The sequence below is a fragment of the Anser brachyrhynchus genome (assembly GCF_964034855.1).
Source record: "Anser brachyrhynchus genome assembly, chromosome: 2".
Classification (NCBI taxonomy): domain Eukaryota; kingdom Metazoa; phylum Chordata; class Aves; order Anseriformes; family Anatidae; genus Anser; species Anser brachyrhynchus.
The window spans coordinates 9,001,251-9,021,036 of record NC_137695.1 but is presented as its reverse complement, the minus strand read 5'-3'; the positions used below and the strand labels follow the sequence as shown (position 1 = coordinate 9,021,036).

The following is a 19,786-nucleotide window of genomic DNA, read 5'->3' as shown; positions in this document are numbered from 1 at the left end:
GGTTATTCCGAGGCACAGCCAAGTTTCCTTGCTTTTGGATGACACCAGATTCATACAGCCAGCCTTAAATCCGTTAGCAGCGTGTGTTTATAAGGCAGCAAATACCTCCCGGTATTGAAACCTGAATCGGGGCTTTTAGGTTTCAGAGCTGCCCCACAGCCCGAGGGGGTCGCTCTCTAGGAGCGAGGAGGTACCTAGTGAAATTCATAAAATTTTATTGACACTCCCCCCCCCTTATTTTTTTTTTTTTGCCAAAAATGCTTATTTATCAAAACAGAAAATTTCTACAAGACATTCTTACGAATTTCTGTAACATGGAAAATAACTGGGGAAAATGTTTAGAAATTGAAATCGCTCATCCCGCTTTTATAAAAAAGCCTACTTCAGATTTTTGGTAAAACACCGCACTACTAAACAACTTGGACCACTTTTTGAGGAAACCGTGTGCTTTAACCCCAAAAGCCGCAATAATTGTCCTCCCCTCCCAAAAGGAGGGACTTCTCAGTGATCTCACTGCCTCCTGCTCCCAAACGACCCCTGATGTTAATGGAACATCTCCTTTGTGTCCAAGTCCAACGTTTAAGACCTCCACCTGTCCCCAGAGGGATCACGAGCCCTTTGTTCAACCACGCACGTGCCAGAACCCCTTGGTGACCGCAGGAGCGGCTGTAGGTACCGCTGGGCACCTTCCCAGCCTTTCTGTACGGCAGAAGTCAGTCTCCTCCAAGCTGTGGTGGTCCCAAGACATCTGATCTGAGGCTTTCTCGCGTCTCTAGGGCACACTACAATTAAAATGCCAGACCCTGTCCTGAAGAACCCCGTGGTCACATCCAAGCTACTGCCCTTCCTGCAGAAACACCTCAGCGAGCCACCACAGGCCAGGTTTATTGGATGTAACCTTGGCTCCCTTCTGAATCCAGTTTACCATATTCTATTTTAGGGGCATCTACTTCAAGATGCCATGAAAATGGTGATTTTTTTGTGCATTCACGCACAGCTAACAGACATATACGGCCTTCAGCAGGCCTAATATACAAATATATATTTAAACAGAAGGTGGTTCGCTTAGATACTGTTAGAATACAGCCCTCAAGGCGTCCTGAGCAGGGCTAAAACCTCTCAGGACTACTAAATCTGACCCCTGTGAAGTCAGTTATGAGCTACTCTGAAGCTATGAGCTACTCAGCTGCTTTTGGTGAATCAGAAAACGCCAGCCCAGAGAACCCTCTGGACCACGTGCTGTAGGAGACAGGGAGCTTGGAGCATCCCTGGAGCAGCTACAGGAGCTGGCCTCCCCTTCCCAGCACCAAGCCCAGGAGAAGCAGGGAAGGTGTGTTTGATTTCCGTGTAAAAATGCTGATCTGTTTTCATTACTACAGGAAATGTTACACGTTGGTGGAATTTCTGCAGCACTTGTCTGCTATTTAATATAACAGGACTCTGAAACCACCTAGACGTGACTTACCGTAAGAGAGAAAGCATTATCTACAGCTGGGGGAAACTTCACCAAGCAGAACTCATAAGCTCTGACCTTTCAGGACTTCTTGAGCAGTGATGCTTTATTTACAGAAATTATCATACATCCTTTGAGTTCCGTCTCTGAGAGTTAACCAGATCAGGCCAGCAGCACCATTATAAGCTACCTACTTTCTTATCATGCAGCTGTGCAATAAAACTGCTCTCCTCACCCCTGTGTTATTAATCTGTCATCATAACCAGCATTCGTAGCCTGCAAAGACAGAAAAGTATCATTGCACAACAGGATTTAAAGGCAGGGAAAGGACTACAACACAAGGCGGGGCAACTCACGTGGTACTTCGTTACCCAAGGAAATCACCATTATTTTTAGGGCACTGTCCTGGCCCCTTCGCTGGAGGGACCTCTCCAGCTGTGTCCCCTTGAGACAGACACCTCTCAAAAGCTTCCGAGGCAGAACCCTTAATGATCTTCTCTATAGAAGTATGCTTTGTTCAATTAGTCCTGCATGCAATGCTTTGTTCTCATGAATTTTGGAGCTACTCTGATGTGCAGGAAGGCTACTGAGACTTAATTTCATTATTCACCTCAATATGTTCCTGCTGTATTCAGCGAACAGTCTATGGGCCCTCCTGTGGCTAATTTAGCACCTGCAAATCCCCACGCTTAAAACCAAAGGCTGAATAACCCACAGAACGAGCGTGCAGGAACTAAACACAGGTCAAATCATCACACTTTCTGGCAAGACTGATACATACATATATATATTTTTTCCATGTAGAAACTTTGGGCACACTTCCCAGTCTCAAATGGAGACCATCAGTCAGATGTCCTAGCTCTCCAAGACCAGGCTACATCCCAAATCTTTTTGTGCATGTTTTTTTTAATTCCTTCTGGCAAAGCTCAAGCAGAGTTTGAGGGAAAGCAACGCACCTGGAGGATCTGGGCCATCCTCAGACCGGAGATGTTGGCTACTGCTCCAGCTGGCGTGCAGCACAGTTACATCAAACAGAAGTCTGCAGGCTGGCTAAGCCAAAGCAGTTAAAAACCTCATCATGAAGGCTGCTCAAGCTAAGCCAACAGACTGCAGTGAAGTGGACAAAGATTGATCACAAAACCATTCTACTGCTCCCCCTACAAACACAGCAGCTTCTAGAAGCCCCAAATAAGTATACTTAAATAAAGTAAAATCAAGACATTTTTGTTTAAATTAGCAAGATGTTATCTTTCCTAAATCAAATGATGCAAGTCCTAGCAGTGCCAAGCCTTACAAGTGCTTATTCCTCCTTGCTGTGTGCCCTCTAAGATGCTTTGGCATTCAATAATTCGTCACTGCAGACAACCAAGCTGAAAGAAGTAGCATGTTTACCCTGCACCCTCCCTATTTTATTTCAGATTATGAACTTCAGCATCTTGGAGGACAATAGTAATAGCGTTCTGTACCCTAGGTCACGTAGCAGTAACGCATACTTACGTCAGTTGGCAAGACAGCAAGATTGTTTTTCTTAAACCCTATAACCCACGCTGGAAACCCTTCTAAAAGTTAATCTTACAGATTCAGTTTAGGATTATTATTTTCTTTTTTAATACCACTGAGTATGCATGACTGACTGTTAGTTATGCAACCATAACGACTGTCCTTTTCAAGAAAGATTCCTGCATAATGTGAATACAGAGAATCCATGGCAAACGTGACTTGATCGTAAAACTTTAATAGTAAAAAAAAGTGTAAAACCAAACACACCGATGAAAACTTATCAGTAAGAATGAGAATTTAAGTGTTCAAATTCAGAATAGTGCAAATTTTCTTCACTCCCCTCCCACCTCTTCCAAACTTCAATCACTTTGGTTCAGGTACCTCTAAGTATTGGCAAAAAATGAACTTTTGACTTACATTTTTTGGCTGCATTATTTTTAACACATACAGATCTAGCTTCAGGCTTTACAAATAAATCTTAAATACTTCTTTATCAATCAAATATATGTAGAGATCAGTCATCTTATATATGGTTTTATGAAGTTTTGGAAATGGTTTTAAGATGGTTGCAAAATTGTCTCTCCAGCAGGTAGCACACTTATTAAAGTATCTGAGCTGATCCAATCCTGATCTGAAGACTTATGTGATTATATTTTTAGGTTTTAAGAATTTGAGAAAAGGATCTTATGCCAGTGAAATTACTCTTAATTCACACCAAAGCAAGATTAGAATTGGGGGCTGTTTTGTAATACCATCTTTGTGCTAATCTGTTCCTCCTATACAGAAGCACAAGCAGCAGTTATAGCATTCCCGTAGAAGAGTGAAAACAGCCAGGATGCTGCTACCTTGCCTCAACATCTTTTTTGCCGGGTCAGTCTTTAACAGATGCCTCTAATTATATCAGAACCCATGTAAGAGTGGAAACAAACACACGAAAAATATAGAATACAAAAAGGCAAATGCAGAAAAGTTTACAAGTACACCATAACCACAAAATTGGAGTATTTCTAAAAATTTGGGTTTGATGAAAGGTACAACAAAACTAGCTCTACTATTACTAGTTAAATAAATTATTGCTCCATTTGACTCCATGCAGCATTGAAATGAACTCAGAACCTTCTTCTCTTTAATCTGTCATAAAAAATGATCGCTATGTAAGAGAATACAAGGCTCAGATTTTTACTGTACATTGCACTTCAATTTTAAGACCTAATACTTGCTATTTAGGTCTACTGTGGTCTAAGCTATCAAACGAATACATTGTGCTCACAGAACTATGTATTAAGAAACACCAAACGTTTAATGTAGTGACATAAGCACTTTTCTCTTTCTTTCTTTACACATGGCAATCACAGATTGCAAGTTCTATAGGGTTGTGAAAAAAACAAGTAGTGATCTCTTTTATAAACTGAACTAAGAAAACAAGCTGTTCAAAATTCTTCACATGCAGTTTAAGTCACATTTTAGGCTTGCTTCTGTTTCCAATGTTTTTAGTCAAAACCCTCACTCAAACAGATGCAAGATCAAAAACAGCTGTAGGAGGAAACTGCAGATCTTCCGAGGAGTTGGGGCCACATCCTCACTAACCACAAGCACCTGCAATGCAGGTATCTTCAGTGACACCACACATTTAAGACTCCTGAAGGCTTTCTTTGGTGAGACACTGAAGCACGTGCATACTTTTAAGCAGGAATACTTACAAACACTTAAATTTTCTCCTGAATTGGGCCAGAACAAGATTTGCTCAAGCTAAAATTTCTTGATAAAGTTCATGTTGGAACAAGATTGTCTCCAGCGTTCACCTATTGTACTGAAGTAATTTAGAAGTTTCCAAGCCAGGTGACTTCAAGCCTTTCGTCCCTTGAACCCCCTCCATTGCCAAAGTCAAACTTAATGCAGCATTACAGGTAAGGTCATGATTCCTTCATAAGACTCCTAAAAGCATTAGTGCAATGCCTTTAATCTGTTTTGATCACTCTTATTTTTAAATAACCCTATATTTAAAAGATTTGGATAAATACTATTCCTATTAAACCATACTTCATCATTGTTAAGCACCATCGATCTACTTCCTTTGGGCACTGATACAGGCGCTTGTAATTAAATTTCTGTTTCAAGGCTTTAAAAAGTGGCAGCCGCTTCAATAACTTACACTGGAATCTAATACTTGGAAAACTGCCACTTAGCCTGAATGCTTGTATTCAACTTGGTGTTAAACTCTTCCAGAGAACAGCCATATGCAAATGCTTATGCAGTAAATCAGGGTAAGATTTCAAGATAAGCAGTTAATTTCACTTGGCTATTCTAAGAGTGGATTAATTTTTTTTTTCCACAAGTCATTTGTGCAGTGAGCCCATAGAGAGATTATTTTTTCTAAATAATCTTCAATTTAAAACAGGAACATGTCTTCTCAATGTTGCTTTCATGCTGGCACCGTGCTCTCTCCTCCAAGGATTTAGTCATTGTGTGGTTTCTCTGGAATACCCTATGGATTAAAAAAATAACAAAAAGTATGTTATATTTTAATACCATGTAAGAAGTTACTATGTTATGCAATATTTTCAATAACTAAAGTTAGTTGACTATTTAGTCAAATTGACAGTGACCTAGCAAACATGACTTTTTATAAAAGCCCAACAAGGATGTACTCCATAACTATGGACAGAAGTGTCACCGTGGTTCTGTGCTGCCTCAATTTGTTCATTTGATAAAGAGCATTGGGCTTGGTAGATAGATTAATAAGACTTCTTCAGCCTTCCCCCCCATCTCAGTCTATTTATTTGCAGGAGATGCACAGCACTCACTTAATAGATATTTGTTTCATTTTTAATGGCCCTCTTTCAAGCTGACTTCAAGCAAGAATTGCTGGATTTTCCCTGCAAAGCCTAGTATCAGATAGACTTGCTCATTTCCTCCTAAGCTCCTTTTCTAGTGTGAAACCCCAGTACATCAATGTAAGAAAACATTTAAACAACTTTTATTTAAAATAGAGCTTGCAGTAAGTTTTCCTTCATTCTCTTGAGAAAATACAAATGGCCCCAGGTATTCAATGTGTTCACAGTTCTGCAACCCCCAAGCAGTAGCAAACAAATATTTGTGAGGTCCATGTTCTAAAGACAACCCTAGTTTGCCAGACGCTGAGAATGATAGCTACAACTCAAGATGTACTGCCCTCCATCTAATCCAACTGATGAGTAATGAAGGAGCAACATTAGGTGGCAACATGCAGCAAGAGCTGCAGCAGCACCTTCACCTTCTCTTCAGAAATCAAACTATTAAATGTTGGGTTTCATCAAGCTGAGAGGGAGAAAGTTACTAATAAGTTAGTAATAAGTTACTAATATATTTTATTAAAAAAAATTCTACCTCTCTCCCCTCATACACTTAGTCCTAAAGGAAAAAAAAAGCACATGCAGAGATTGCATGTACTGCTGGGATTTGAAGTGGAAGTAGTGAACTTGTATTTTAAAGAATGACAGAGCAAACCAAAATTGACTGAAATTTTAAGATTGTGACTAAGGTCCTGGGAAATCTGACTTGATACCAAGTTACATCAGAAAATTTTTAGAAGAAAGCTATTAAAACCAGGTAGACTTGCCAACACTTTTTTTTTTTTAAAAAAGCCTTTTCTACAAGACGTTACTATTAATTTAGTGAAACTGAGAATCAACTATGTAAATTAATCAGTGGTGGTCGAGCAACATGGCTTTTTCCCCCAGCTTGGCTGCAAGCCGTTCCGTCTGCTGTATCGAGTTCTGACCATCCACATCTGAAGTACATGAGTGTCTATGCCCTGGGTTAGAAAGGTTAGGCAGAAGGGACAGAAAGCCTGTTCTAGGCAAGACAGCTAGCTGCAGACTGACCTTTTTGCTCGTTTGTAGTTCAGCCCCTAAAAACAGTTTCCCCTTTCCTAAACAGCTTTGGAGACTTGTATTTCAGGAGCTCCTAATGGATAGACATCAAGGCCCTTCCTTCAGTGAAAAGGAAAGGCACCTAAACTACTTAAAGAAGTAGAATGGTTGAATGCTTTCCAGAATAAAGGAGTTATGTAGGAAAAGAAGTTAAATTGATACAGTATTAATTATTACTATCCTTCAGTGTCTGACTGCATTTGACAACCAGACCTAAAGCTCATGCACAGTGCCAGGTTTACTGTTAAGTACCCTACAAGGAAATTACTACTTAAGGACCTAGCAAATGAGATAACCTACACTACAGCAACACATTTATGGAGTGATACTGGAACTACATGTTAAATGACCAGAAAGAACGTAAGTGCTTTACTGCATGAGCAATTAGAGCAAGCCTACCTGTCTTTCAACTTGCTAGCTACCTTAGATGTTAAGTCAAGCTACTGATATAACTATACCTAAGCTAAGATTCTGACTGGATCTGGTATACCGATTCAGGTCTCATTTAGGCTCTTGCTGGAAAAAAAGGTTTCACACAGAACATACCCAAACACTTGCTAAGACAACTCCCACTCCACTGGTAACACAGGTTGCATGTTTACATTTCAGCTCTTCGGAAGATAGGTATTAATCTCCCGATCTGTGAGTCATACCCTTAAAGGCATAGTTTGTTCTTGGAGTAACAATGACAGAAGTTATTTGGACTGCTAAAAGGAAATGCTAATTATACAGTAGTTACCATAGCCAGCTGGCGTCCTATGTTTCCTACAGTCACACCTCCTGAGAAAAATATACACGGAAGCCAAGAACGAATGTAAAGAAAATCTGGGGATGTATACCTAATAAACAAAAGGAAATAAATCAGAAACAGTGTATTATCATGTTATCATCACTTTACATACTGTTAACAAGATGCTCTAAGCTTCTCACCAGACCCAACCAACACAGAAACATAGGAGCAGAAATAGGGAGACCAAATTAAGTCTCTTAACTTACAAGCTTTAACTAGCCAATGTCCTTGCCAGCAAGGTTTAGAAATTCTTCTCTCCTGAGCGCCAGTTGGTGATATACCAAGTCAGGAGATGTTTGGTTTGTTGGGGTGTATGGTGAAGTGACAACAGCTCAGTCTACCCCCCTCCCCTCCATGTCATCATTTAGAACAGCATGACAATAAGGTGTTTTAGACATATAAGATGCCTTATAAGAGCACACCAATATGTTAACAAGTAGTTTGCAATACCTGTGCACCCCCTGCTTTAATTAAGACAAGAGAGTTGAAATACTATTTTAAAGTGTAACTTACTGATAAACACCATTATATACAAGGAACTGAGTTATCAGAGTTGCTACAAAGGCTATCGTAATTCCAAGTCCGAGACCACTTCTTGAACGATCAAATGTCCACCAGAGACCCAGCGATAAGGCTGCTAGAGTCAGGGACAGCTGGACATTGTTTGCAAAGTCTAATTTCTGGAAAACAGATGTTAAGGACAATCCTTTTAAGTCTGCACACATCCTACTCAAACTGAAAGTGAGCATGATTTTGTATTTCTAGATACAAAATGGTAGGCATCTGCCTTTCAGACCTGCTGAGCAATTACAGCTCTTGCTAACTTTAAGTTTTCTGCCCAAGCCATCACCATTCAGCACAAACAACGCTCTTACTGAAGATTTTAGTGGATCTCACCAGTTAATTGTGTTAACTATTACATAGAGAACACATACAGATTAAAATAACATGTTACTCTGTTACACTCAGCTACACCAGCCATACAATGATGTCTGGCCCTTCTCCATCCCAGAACCCCGTAACTACTTTTAAGTTAACTATGTCATCTGTCTTAAAGTAGATATTGCACTGTATTGCAGGTCTCAGAAGTCTGCTTCCGCCAATAGCATTATCATTACCTTTGTAATTCTCCCAGGCATGAGTGGAAGAGCCAGTTTCATGGCAATACACTAAGTACATCAAGCAACAACGTCAACTAGTTGAAGGATACAGCACTTGCATGATTAATGCCAACGAAAACTGCTATGCATCGCATTACGCTGGCCCACTCTCTTTTGAACTTGTGTGGTTCCCCCAGGTGGCTGTCAATGCAGGGGTACAGCAGGCCAACAACAGCTGCAAGAGAAGCAAGACCAACTTATACTAACCATTATACTGTGATTATTTCATTATCATTAAATATTAGTTTGGCAATTAAGTGTTTGATAAAGCCTCCTAGTAGTGAGGTGCCTACCATACTACTGGAGGCAGGATGAAGAAAACAGTTGTTAGCATTCCCACCCCACCTCCCCAAGCTTTAGAAGTGAAAAAAAAAACAGACTTTTTCAAGCAATATTCTGTTTGAACCTTTATAGCAGAGATACATAGTGTGAAGTATCTGACTTCTAGCTCTTTTTTTCCCCCCCCATGAAGTATCATTTCCCAGCCTGAGTAGACGTTTGCTTCGTACCAGTAAATAACAAAAAGCTTAATTATAGTGAGGAATGGAGTATACCTTTATTGCTCATGTGCAGGACAGCTCCTTTTACAAACTTGATTTACTGCCTGTGAATCAGGCCCTGAATTACTATTTGCTTGGACTAAAAAGTTTCTTGGCAGAGCTGCTTTCCCTCCTTCTTCTGGACTGTAAGGCAGCCTATGCTCCCATCCAAATTAAATGAATTTGGATATCAAATAGAAGCAGGGCAGAACTTAAGGAAAAAACTGCCATCAGTCCTGCATCAGTGAAAAATATCTACTCACACTGTTAGCCAGAGTTTTACCTGCGTATAGCCTTTTCTCAGCCTTATGAGAAATGGTTGCAGAAGGGAAAAGGTTAGCGCGTACTCAGTTGCTGGACACTTGTTTCATTCTTTTAAGGATTGCAACTCCATGTATTGTCACAAACCCTGATTAGACAGGGCACTTTAATTGTTTAGGATGTTTGTTTCCTTCCCTACTCTGTTTTTCTCCTTAGACTCCTAACAAAAGTCAATTCCACGTAAAAAGAGTTACAGGAGATACTACTGTAAGTTAATGGAACTGATGCTGAAAGCCTCACTTCTTGGTGCCAGTTGCCAGGACTTTTACCTTAAGATAACAACTACATGCCAGAGATAATCCAAGCATGACAGGACTATCAGAAGCCTCATTACAGCCTATCTCGTGGCACTTAGCATGGAGCTTATCACTCATGCGAGTTTAATCAATCTTGCTCAGCACCGCTGCATTTAAAAATAGGCAGGAAAGCGCTGTGAAAGCACTTTTAACACAAGCCGTGGTCACAACGGCGTTGTTTCTCTTGACCTGAACTGTCGGCGCTCCAACCCCCGGGAGGGCATCGCGTCGGGGTTTACCAGTGCCGGCAGGCGGCCAGGCACAACGCCGCCGGCCCGCTCCAAGCCCGGCGCCCCGGGGCGGCTCCACGGTGCCCGTCCCGCGGCCGCGGCTCCCCCTCCGCACGTGACTTCCTTGTTTTCGGCCCCGCCCCTGGCCTGTTCGCGCCCGCAGCCAATGGCGAGCGCCGCCCGCCACTCACCAGTTCGGCGGCAGCCAATGGTGGCCCGAGGGGGGCGGGGCCAAGCGGGAGCGCGCGGGCGCCGCTGTTGTCGTCGCGGGAACGCGCCGCGGGTTGCACCGCGCCTGCTGCTGCTTGCGGCGCGCTTCGGGGTGTGGGGGGGGGGGGGGGGGGGGGGGGGTGAAATAAATCCTAAAATACCCAAATCGAGGCGGTTTCGTGGCGTGGGGAGCGGCCACGAGGTTGGGGCACAGTGCTGGGGTCGGGGTACGGCGAGCTGCGCTGGCTGCCCTCCCCGCGGTGGGGGCGGGAGGCGCACACACCTCCCAAAATAACCCGCAAACAATTAAAATCCAGACATATACAGAAAAATGAGTCAGCCCCGACGCGTGCCGCTCACCTGCCGCCGTCCCGCAGCACGGGGGCACCCACCAGGCGGAGGAGAAGAGCGTGGCGATGACCTCCTCGGGGAACAGCGTCACGTTCCTCTGCACCTGCAGCAAGTTCAGCACCAGCGCCATGAAAGCGCCCACCACGAAGAGGACCACGCTCCGCTGCACCAGGTGCCGGCTCCAGTTCAGGGTGCTGCCCGCACCGCCGCCGGGGCTCCGCGCCCCGCGTCCCACCGATGCCTGCGAGGGGCCTCCGGAGCTCAGCATCTCATCCGCCTTGGTGGCCGCGTCGCCCGGCTGCGTTTTGTGCCTCCCCCTGGCAGCGCACGAACAGCTCCAGGCGCAGCTCTCCAGCCTGGGCATCGGCCTCGCCGGCAGCCCTGCAACGCGAGCGGGAAAAACAACCGGTTATAACAAGCCTGAAGACGAGCGCCGCGCTACGGGGCGCGCTGTGAGGAGATGCGGCAGGAGGGGAAGGAGCCAGGCCTGGAGGCAGCAGGAGGACGAAGATCCCCACTCCACTGGGATGGGGGCTCCCGTTCTTGTCAGGATGGGGCCCCGGGGGGGCTCCCATTGGGGCCGGTGGGCTCCCATTCCTGTCAGGGGACAGCCCAGGGGCCTCCTATCAGGGCTGCAGGACTCCCATTCCTGTCAGGGTTGAGCCTGGTGGGCTACTGTTAGGGCCAGGGGCTCCAATTCCTGTCAGGATTGGGCCCGGTGGGCTCCTGTCAGGACCAAGGGGGCTCCCGTTCCTGTCAGGGTCGGGCCCAGTGGGCTCCCGTTGTGGCCGGGGGCTCCTGTCAGGGCCCAAGGGGCTCCCGTTCCTGTCAGGATCAGGCCCGGGGGGGTCCTGTCAGGGCACAGGGGCTCCCATTCCTGTCAGGGTTGAGCCCGGCAGGCTACCGTTAGGGACGGTGGGCTCCCGTTCCTGTCAGGATCTGGCCCGGTGGGCTCCCCTTGGGGCCGGGGGCCTCCCATTCCTGTCAGGATCTGGCCCGAGGGGCTCCTATCAGGGCCGGGGGGACTCCCATTCCTCTCAGGACCCACAGCTCTGAGGCTCCGACCCCCCATTCCTGTCACGACCGGCCCCTGGAGCCCCCCAATTCCTGTCACGACCGGCCCCCCCCCCCCCTTCCCACCGCCGCTCTCTCTCTCTCACCTCAGGCCCCCGCCGCCCAGCCTCAGCCCGCGAGGGACGGGACGAGGACACAGACCGCCCCCCACCGCCGTCCCGCTCCCGGCGCTCGGGTTTATAACCGCCGGCCGCCGCGGTCACGTCAGGCGCCGCCGACCTACCGGCGGCCGGGGGCAGCGCCGGGCCCCGCCGCAGCCGCCGCCCCGCGCCCGCGGCGGAGGGGGCGTGGCTAAAGGCGGAGGGGGCGTGGCTAAAGGGGGAGGGGGGGTGGCGGCGGTGGGCGGGGCCGCGGCGCGAGCTCGCCGAGCGCGGGAGTCGCGCGCTCAGCCCGGCGGCGTCGGGTGAGGCGGGCGCAGCCAATGGCGGGCGGGCGGCTGATATGACGTGCGGGACACACCACCCGCCCCGCGCGCGGCCCCGCCGCCCCGCCCCGCCCCGCCGCGGGAGCGCGCGTCAGGCGTTACCTCATGGGGGGGCGGGGGGAGCGTTACCTCAGCGCTGAGGCGGCGACGGGAGGGTGGCGGGCGGTGAGGCGCCTGAGGGGAGCCGAAGGGCAAAATAATCGTATAATCACAGAATCGTAGAATCGTAACAGAATGATAAAATACATGAAATACACAATCACAGAATCATAGATTCATTAGGGTTGGAAAAGCCCTCCAAGATCACCTGGTCCAACCATCCCCCTACCACCAGTGTCACCACTAAACCCTGTCCCCAAGCACCACGTCCAACCTTCCCTTGAACACCCCCAGGGGCGGTGACGCCGCCACCACCTCCCTGGGCAACCCGTCCCAATGCCTGACTGCTCTTTCTGAGAAGAAATGTCTCCTCATTTCCAACCTGAACCTCCCCTGGCGCAACTGGAGGCCATTCCCTCTAGTCCTATCACTGGTTACCTGTGAGAAGAGGCCGACCCCCAGCTCCCCACACCTTCCTTTCAGGTAGCTGTAGAGAGCAATGAGGTCTCCCCTGAGCCTCTTCCAGACCAAACACCCCCAGCTCCCTCAGCCGCTCCTCACAGGACTTGTGCTCCAGGCCCTTCACCAGCTTCGTAGCCCTTGGCCCTAGTTCAACCCAGTTGTGTTTCGTTGATGTGTGCAATATAACAAATGTCAATAAATCATACGAAAAGAAGGACATCCCTTGTGTATGATAAAGTGAAAAATTCGTCTAGTGTATGGCTATCCCTTCTGATCTTTCACCTATCCCAACTGGCATACAGAGCCATAGGATTGCTGAGCCTACTGAGCAACATGCCTTTTGGACTAGGTTCCGTACTGTCTTTGAGCTGTATAAGTTGTTAGTGCCACTGCTAGAAGTCATAGAAGAGACTAATGTTGTTCTCTGAATAGTGACCAGCTTGGGATCAGACCAGTTCCACCTCTTAGTCCTTACTGCTGGACTGCCACATATGCCGACTCTGTATGTGGCTCTGTAGATGTTCACTTTCTATTTCTGTTTTATCCCCATAGTGTACCGAAGCAGTTTTGGTTTTACTCTCAAATGCTAAAGTTATCTTGATTCTTCTGTCAGGTTTTTTAAGATGTTGAAGAAGATCGGTAATGTTTTTAGCTAGTTCAGAAGTCCCCATTAATTTGAATTTTGAGCATGCATAACTATATTCAGTTTGTTTTACAGTATAGGTTTACTTTAGTCTTTCTTCCTCTAACTTCAAGTAAGTTGAAATGTCAATAAATAGAAAATTTCTTTCATTCAAGAAATCTCACACCTTTTCCATTCATCGTTTCTGAAGTGGCTATAATGTTGATTAAGAGGTGCCTGAGGAGCTGACTGAGGAGCTGCCTTCTGCACATGCGCTGCCAGTTTGGTTTTGTCGTCATGAAATGGCGCATACCAGCATTCTGCCACACTCACCAGCAAAATGTGGTTGTGCCAGTTAATTCAGAGTTGCTGGTTTTCATCCTGGAAGAATATCCCTTTTCCTTCTTCCTGCTTCACCAAGTGTTCTTGTGTTATTGCAGCTGGAGTTTCGCTTGTTTCTTAGCTTCATGAGTAGCTCACATGGCAATGCAGAACTGGGTTTTGCATTACACCATTCATTTCCTTTCCTTCATTTTTTTTTTTCTGACCCAGTGGACCTGCACTGTAAGTTTAAGTTAACTATTTTCAGAGAAGACAGCCTTACTGTATTGTCAGCACTTATGAGTTCCTCTGCAGAAACATTTGATTTGTTCCAGGAAATCACATGCAGACTTATCACTTCCCTTCATGGCAACCGTGTACTCATTTTGAATTGACACAGGCAATTTATTTATATTCCTGGAGCACTAAGCAGTACCTTCAGCAACTCTAAATGAGGGCTAGAGTTCATTCCCTGGGAAATTTTCTTCTTGAATCACTTCAAGATTTATCAACAGGACTGCAGATCTGAGATAAAATGACCCGTCTTTGTAAGAAATTTCTTTTGGAGTTGACCTAAGGGAAACAAATACTAATTCATCCTTGCTTGTGCTACATCTCTACTTTAATCAAAAAGATATCTTTCTGTATTATTTTTTTTTCCCTAAGTCCTACCCATCTGGGCAGAGTTCATGTTCCCTTGTGCTGCAGACATTTGCTAGTTATTTTTCCTGAAAGAACCTTTTAAGCATTTTTTATCCCGTGTTTTCCTTTCCTCATGGGTATGTCTCCTTTGCTACCTTCTGCGGTATCTTTTTCTAACTTTTTTTTTTCTACCAGGCTTCTTTCAGACAGCAGAGACCAACTTCTGAGATGGTAAAACTTGCTGCAGCTTTGCTAAAACCGGTGGAAGCAATACAAATGTACACTAGTTGAGAACTATCCCCAAGCATATTTTTCATGAAGTTACCTGCTTAGAATGAAGGTTAAGTGCCCCATTATGATTGCGTTGCTTTATAGTCATAATGTCTTGGATTTCCTTTTCCTAAAAAGTGTTAGGCCTCTGCAAGCTTTGATTAATGCCCGAAATGTTATGCTTAACGGTTATTTCTGGAAAGAAGTGCTCAGGTGTCTCTGTGAGATTAATGACAGCTATTTTTATCTCTTTCCTTAGCAAAGGCAGCAGACGCTGGAAGTACTCAGCATCATTACGTAAATTACAGAAATGATTTCACCTGCTCTTTCCTGCTTTCTGCATTAAACTGTGACATTTCTGAAATCTGACAACCCGCGTGTCTCACAAAGACTGTGTCGTGGGCCTCTGAAGCAGGAAACTTCAGATAGGTCACTACCGAATACTAGGGCATTTTGTTTTCCTCCCTGTTCACAATAGACCAAAACCTGAGCTGGCTGCTGATACAATCTCAGAAGGCAGCGGTAGAGAATCACAGAAATAACCAGTTTCCTCTGCTGCTGAACGAGATGTGTTATCCCCAACGCTGCTCGCCCTCTGCTTCACTGGGGACTTTTTGGATTTTTATTCACCTTTCAGGCTTTCTCCGACTGATACAGAGAAAAGGAGCTTGCCCGGTCATAACCTAAACCTTAATCTCTCGTGTCTCCATAAAGGGATTTAGTGACATGCATTGTTTGATCCCTGATGCCAACTTTATGCTCAATAGTTCCAAAAATCTTTTGACACGGGCTGCAGTTGATTAAACTGAGTTCTTTGCTTTGTCGGCTGTCTTCAGCCGTAGTTGGGTGAATTGTCAGGAATCTTCACCGAAGCCTGCGGGTTGCGCGATGCTTCCTCGGAGATCCCAGGACCGCAGTAACGTGGTGCCTGCAGAATTGTGTAGCACAGGTTTGTGAAATTGCCCAAGTCCCAGCGCAGGATCTCATTAAAAGCTAAAAGGAGAAGTACAGGGAGTGATTACATGGTACAATAAGCAGTATGCAAAAAGTATGGACTGGTGACAAGGCGAACCCCAGCCAGAACACTTCAGGCGTGTAAAACAAAGGGGTAAAGCAAAGTGTGTTGGTGGTTAGTATATAATAACGTGAGTCATCCGCAGTGAGCAGAACTTAAAAACTCGGCTGCTTGTGTATAATCTGAGGGTGACAAACTCAAGTTGGAGTCTTAACATGGAAATTAAACCCTAAGATATCCTAACAAAGCCATTCCTTTGTGCAGTTAATAATATCGTATCGGGCATATGACAAATGTTAATTGAAGTTTTTTTGTTTAGTTGCAGACATTTCTCTAGCTGTGTTTCTCCCAGAACAAAACAGAAAGAACAATTATATGTAGGCTGCAGTCTTCAAGTGTCTATAAATTCATGTAACAACTATCATATAATTAGCTAATCAACATCCCACATGCAGCTGTGGGCACTGACTCACTGTCAATGAACCTCTGTCCTGACACAAAGACAGCGTCTTTGTTTCAACTTCATTCATCACTGTCCTCCTGCGTATTTATGGAGCAGCTAGTTCAGTGAGTTCAGGCTTGATAGTCAACATGGTGGTTTGATCTAAGCTTCATTAGGAAAAAAAATACTATTTGTTGGTTATACTGTACAAAAAGTTTCTTTTTTTTTTTTTTTGATGGCATTAGCAGGTTTTTGAGGCTGGTGTGAGCAGTGTTATTCACCATTGCAAACACTTCTGTCCAGGCGTGGTTAAAAATTGCTGGAATTCTGTGGGTTTGTTTGTTTGTTTTTTACATTAGCTGCGGCATAAAAAGCAGGACACTATAAGGAGTGTGTTTCCTTAAAAGCAAAATTATTGGCTGTAATGCCCTTGTAAATGAACAGCTAGTCAATCATCACGTGAGGGAACATCCAGTTTTTTATGAGTAGTCCAAGTCACGATAGTCTAAAGCACGGGTGAAATAAACAACAGATGTACCATGTTAAAAAAAAAAAAGAAAGAAAAAAAGAACAACAAACCAAACTAACAGAAGGAACATTGCCTTTTATATAGATTATTTCTTGATGGGAGCATTATTTGCCCAGAGAAGAACGCAGAGGAGTACATTTCTATCACTGGTCCTTATAAAACATCAAGTGTTGTAAAAGGGCTTCTCCAAGGTGTATGTGCAGGCCTGTCCATGGCTAGTTGTGAGCTCAAATGTTTTTCACTTCTTTAATGACCTGGGGCTTGGTCATTCCCTTCTACAATGCAAACAGAATTTCCTCGAGGAAATTATTGCACATTACTGCAATGTGCAGTAAGTTCCCCTTACAGTTCCCTCTTCTTGTGGTACACAATTCCAGCACTTTTTGCCATCTCGTGGTGGAAACCTTCGCATTTTTGTCAGTAAAATGGGTAGAGGGACTGTTCCCATCTAGGAGGGCTGGCTGCAGCCTTGGTGCCTGATGAGACAGGAAAGATCTGAATCAGATGAACTCTTCTCTGCTCTGCCACTTCCTTGTCTGGCCTTACTGTAGTAATAACTGTAAATGGCAGAGCTGTACCTACCGAGCACAGACTCAGTGTCACACACCGTGGTTATGTATCTACATCCTCATGGCCCTTAAACTCTGGGCCACAATGGTCGAGAGTTTTAGAGCTACTGCTAGAGTATGGGAAACACTTTCTTCTAGAGCTCTACATATAGGATTGTGCTGTCCATTCACATTGTGTTATTTATTTTATTATTTTATTTTATTTTATTTTATTTTATTTTATTTTATTTTATTTTATTTTATTTTATTTTATTTTATTTTATTTTATTTTATTTTATTTTAATTTTATTTTATTTATTTATTTTATTTTAAAATACATATATTAAAGACATATATAGCTCATCAAGGACTCACTATAACTACCTGAAAGCAGCCCGAGGAGATGCCTGAACGCTTCCAGTGCCTCTTCCAGGCTGTGTGAATATGTAGAGTAAAGCTCACCTTGAAGTACGAGCGATTAAGTTTGATTTTTTCTCCCATCATAGTGTAGACTCATATATTCAGAGAGCAGTCTTACCTTTGAACAGGGCACTGGGAAAACCTTAGCCATGTAAATCTCAGGATACAGCCAGGAAGACCAATGCATTGGAGAGAGAACTTGGGCACACATTACTGCATGGTGTGATACGAACACGTGGCTTCCCTGTTGCATCATGGTTAGAGCTACCGTTCAGACACTTTTCAGACAAAATAGTGCTACTGTTTTGTCGCTTTTCAGACAAAATGTCGAGATTCCTGTTTCGGTGGTGACATCAGCAGTAATCTGAAAGGCAGTGCACTCTACCTGGGTGGTGAGAATTGCTGTCAGGTATATTTTCAGGCTGCCGAACTGAACTTTAAGTTTAAAAAGTGCAGCACGCGGGGAGCCTACCATTTTGCCTGGGGCGATAGTTTAGAAACTGCTGAGGCCAGGATGTGCTGAAAAATGCATTTACTTAGAGCCAAACCCTTCAGCTTTTACTCATAAGAGGACACGCTTTACTTGTAATAGTGAGATCAGGCCACCTGCATGTAAACTCAAGGACATAATTATATGCTAAGGTAACTCCTGCTATTGTTGTAATGTATGGTTGGTCCTTATAGGACTGCTTCAGCTGTATGCCATAGTAAATTTTACTTTTTTTTTTTTTTTTTTTTTTTTCCCAGACACTGCTAACAGAGTCATCGTAAATCCAAAACTAGCTTAGGATCCTGCAGATTTCATCTTGTTAATGATCTGAGCGGCACGCCACCAGCTTCACTGTATTTTTCAGGCTTACTGGATTTCAAAGCACAGGAGAGCAGCGTGCATGGTGTAGGAACATGCACCGCGCCCACTCAGCCTGCTGGGATTAACGCACCTGATGGCAGTGCCTCCGTTTGAGCCCAGCTCCTTGCAGTTGCCTTTGCAGGCAGCCAGGTGAGTGAATTTGTACCTCCACAGGGCTGCTGAGATCTGACTTTGAACTGGCCTTGGGAGGTGCCTGGCTCCTCCAACTGCAGCGAAAGCTTTTGCTTTCTGTATTCAGCAGTAAATGAAGGATGGATTCGAGCTCTGAGGCCAGAGGGCGGCCATACGTTCATACCCCGCTATCATGCAGGGTACTTGGTATGCCCAGACCTCATCCAGCTTTAACTCGGTGGTAAGGTTTGTTTGTGCATTGCCTCACAAGGTCGGGGGTTGGTGCCATTAATGAAGATGAGATCGGTGCCTTCACATCTATTGCAGAAGCTCAGAAATTGTGGTTGCAAAAAGACCTCATGGCAAAGAGGCACGAACCTCTTGGGTGTTACTAGCTTCTTGTGTCCCACGTCTGGCAAGTGAGAAACAAGCACAAGGAATAACGAACTATACCCCCATCAGAGAAAAGAGCAGACATAAGTACAAAATGGCCCAAGATAAGATGGTTCTGTATCCAATTTTAGAAGCTATAATAGCTCTGTATCACATCTTTGGAGCTAAAAGGGCTTTGTGCCCCATGGTTAGAAGCTATCGGTCTTCTTATCAGCTAACTTTGGCATCTGCTGGACTGGATATGCATTTATTTTCCCCATATTCACTGGGGGAATCTCAGCTGGAAAAATCGAGCAGCAGCTCCTACTTCTGAATCATCAGCACAAAGATTTATGGATATTGAAGAGAACTTCCCCCTGTTTTTTTAACACAAAAAAAATCTGCTGGTTTTGCTGCTTTGTGGTTAGATGGCTGCCTGTGTTTGTGTGTGGAAATCTTTGTTCCTGCGCTGTGTTGTTTCTCTGGAATGCTATGAGCAGTTGTTTTTGTTTGCTCATAGTTGGGTGGAGCTACCTGTCTAATTGGGTAAATATTTGCAATGTTATGCTTGCATGCACAGAAGACAAAGAGGGCCTGATTCCTATTGACACCAGTGGCCTTTTACGCCCTCCTGGCAATGCAAAGGCTTACATAAAAATGATAACTACGAGGCCACAACATACGGTCACACCATATAAAGTGGATTCAGCATAAATAACTGTCCTGCCCATATTTCTTTCAAATTACAGACGGACTACTATTTTCCAGCCGGGAGGCCTTGTGGTTACAGCCACGAAGGGGGA

The 19,786-nt window shown here is 44.7% G+C and overlaps 1 protein-coding gene across 1 annotated transcript; it reads right to left on the bottom strand.

Moving 5' to 3' along the window:
- Positions 1–3,172: 3,172 nt before the first annotated feature.
- On the bottom strand, positions 3,173–12,111 carry INSIG1 (insulin induced gene 1). The gene is made up of 6 exons (XM_080578233.1): positions 11,922–12,111; positions 10,771–11,142; positions 8,865–8,989; positions 8,168–8,334; positions 7,604–7,703; positions 3,173–5,438 (listed from the first exon to the last, which is right to left on the bottom strand). Exons 2-6 carry the CDS (start codon positions 11,123–11,125, stop codon positions 5,409–5,411), a joined length of 777 nt encoding a protein of 258 aa, XP_080434359.1. The 5' UTR covers positions 11,126–11,142; positions 11,922–12,111; the 3' UTR covers positions 3,173–5,408.
- Between the last annotated feature and the right edge of the window lie 7,675 nt (positions 12,112–19,786).

What these genes read in the sequence shown, in the direction of transcription:
- INSIG1 (XM_080578233.1), bottom strand. Translation starts at nt 11,125, where the DNA reads ATGCCCAGGCTGGAGAGCTGCGCCTGGAGCTGTTCGTGCGCTGCCAGG. An exon ending in GTATATAATGGTGTTTATCA is followed by an intron (nt 7,704 to 8,167) that starts GTAAGTTACACT and finishes TTTGTTTATTAG; the next exon opens with GTATACATCCCCAGATTTTC. An exon ending in TAGGACGCCAGCTGGCTATG is followed by an intron (nt 5,439 to 7,603) that starts GTAACTACTGTA and finishes TTTAATCCATAG; the next exon opens with GGTATTCCAGAGAAACCACA.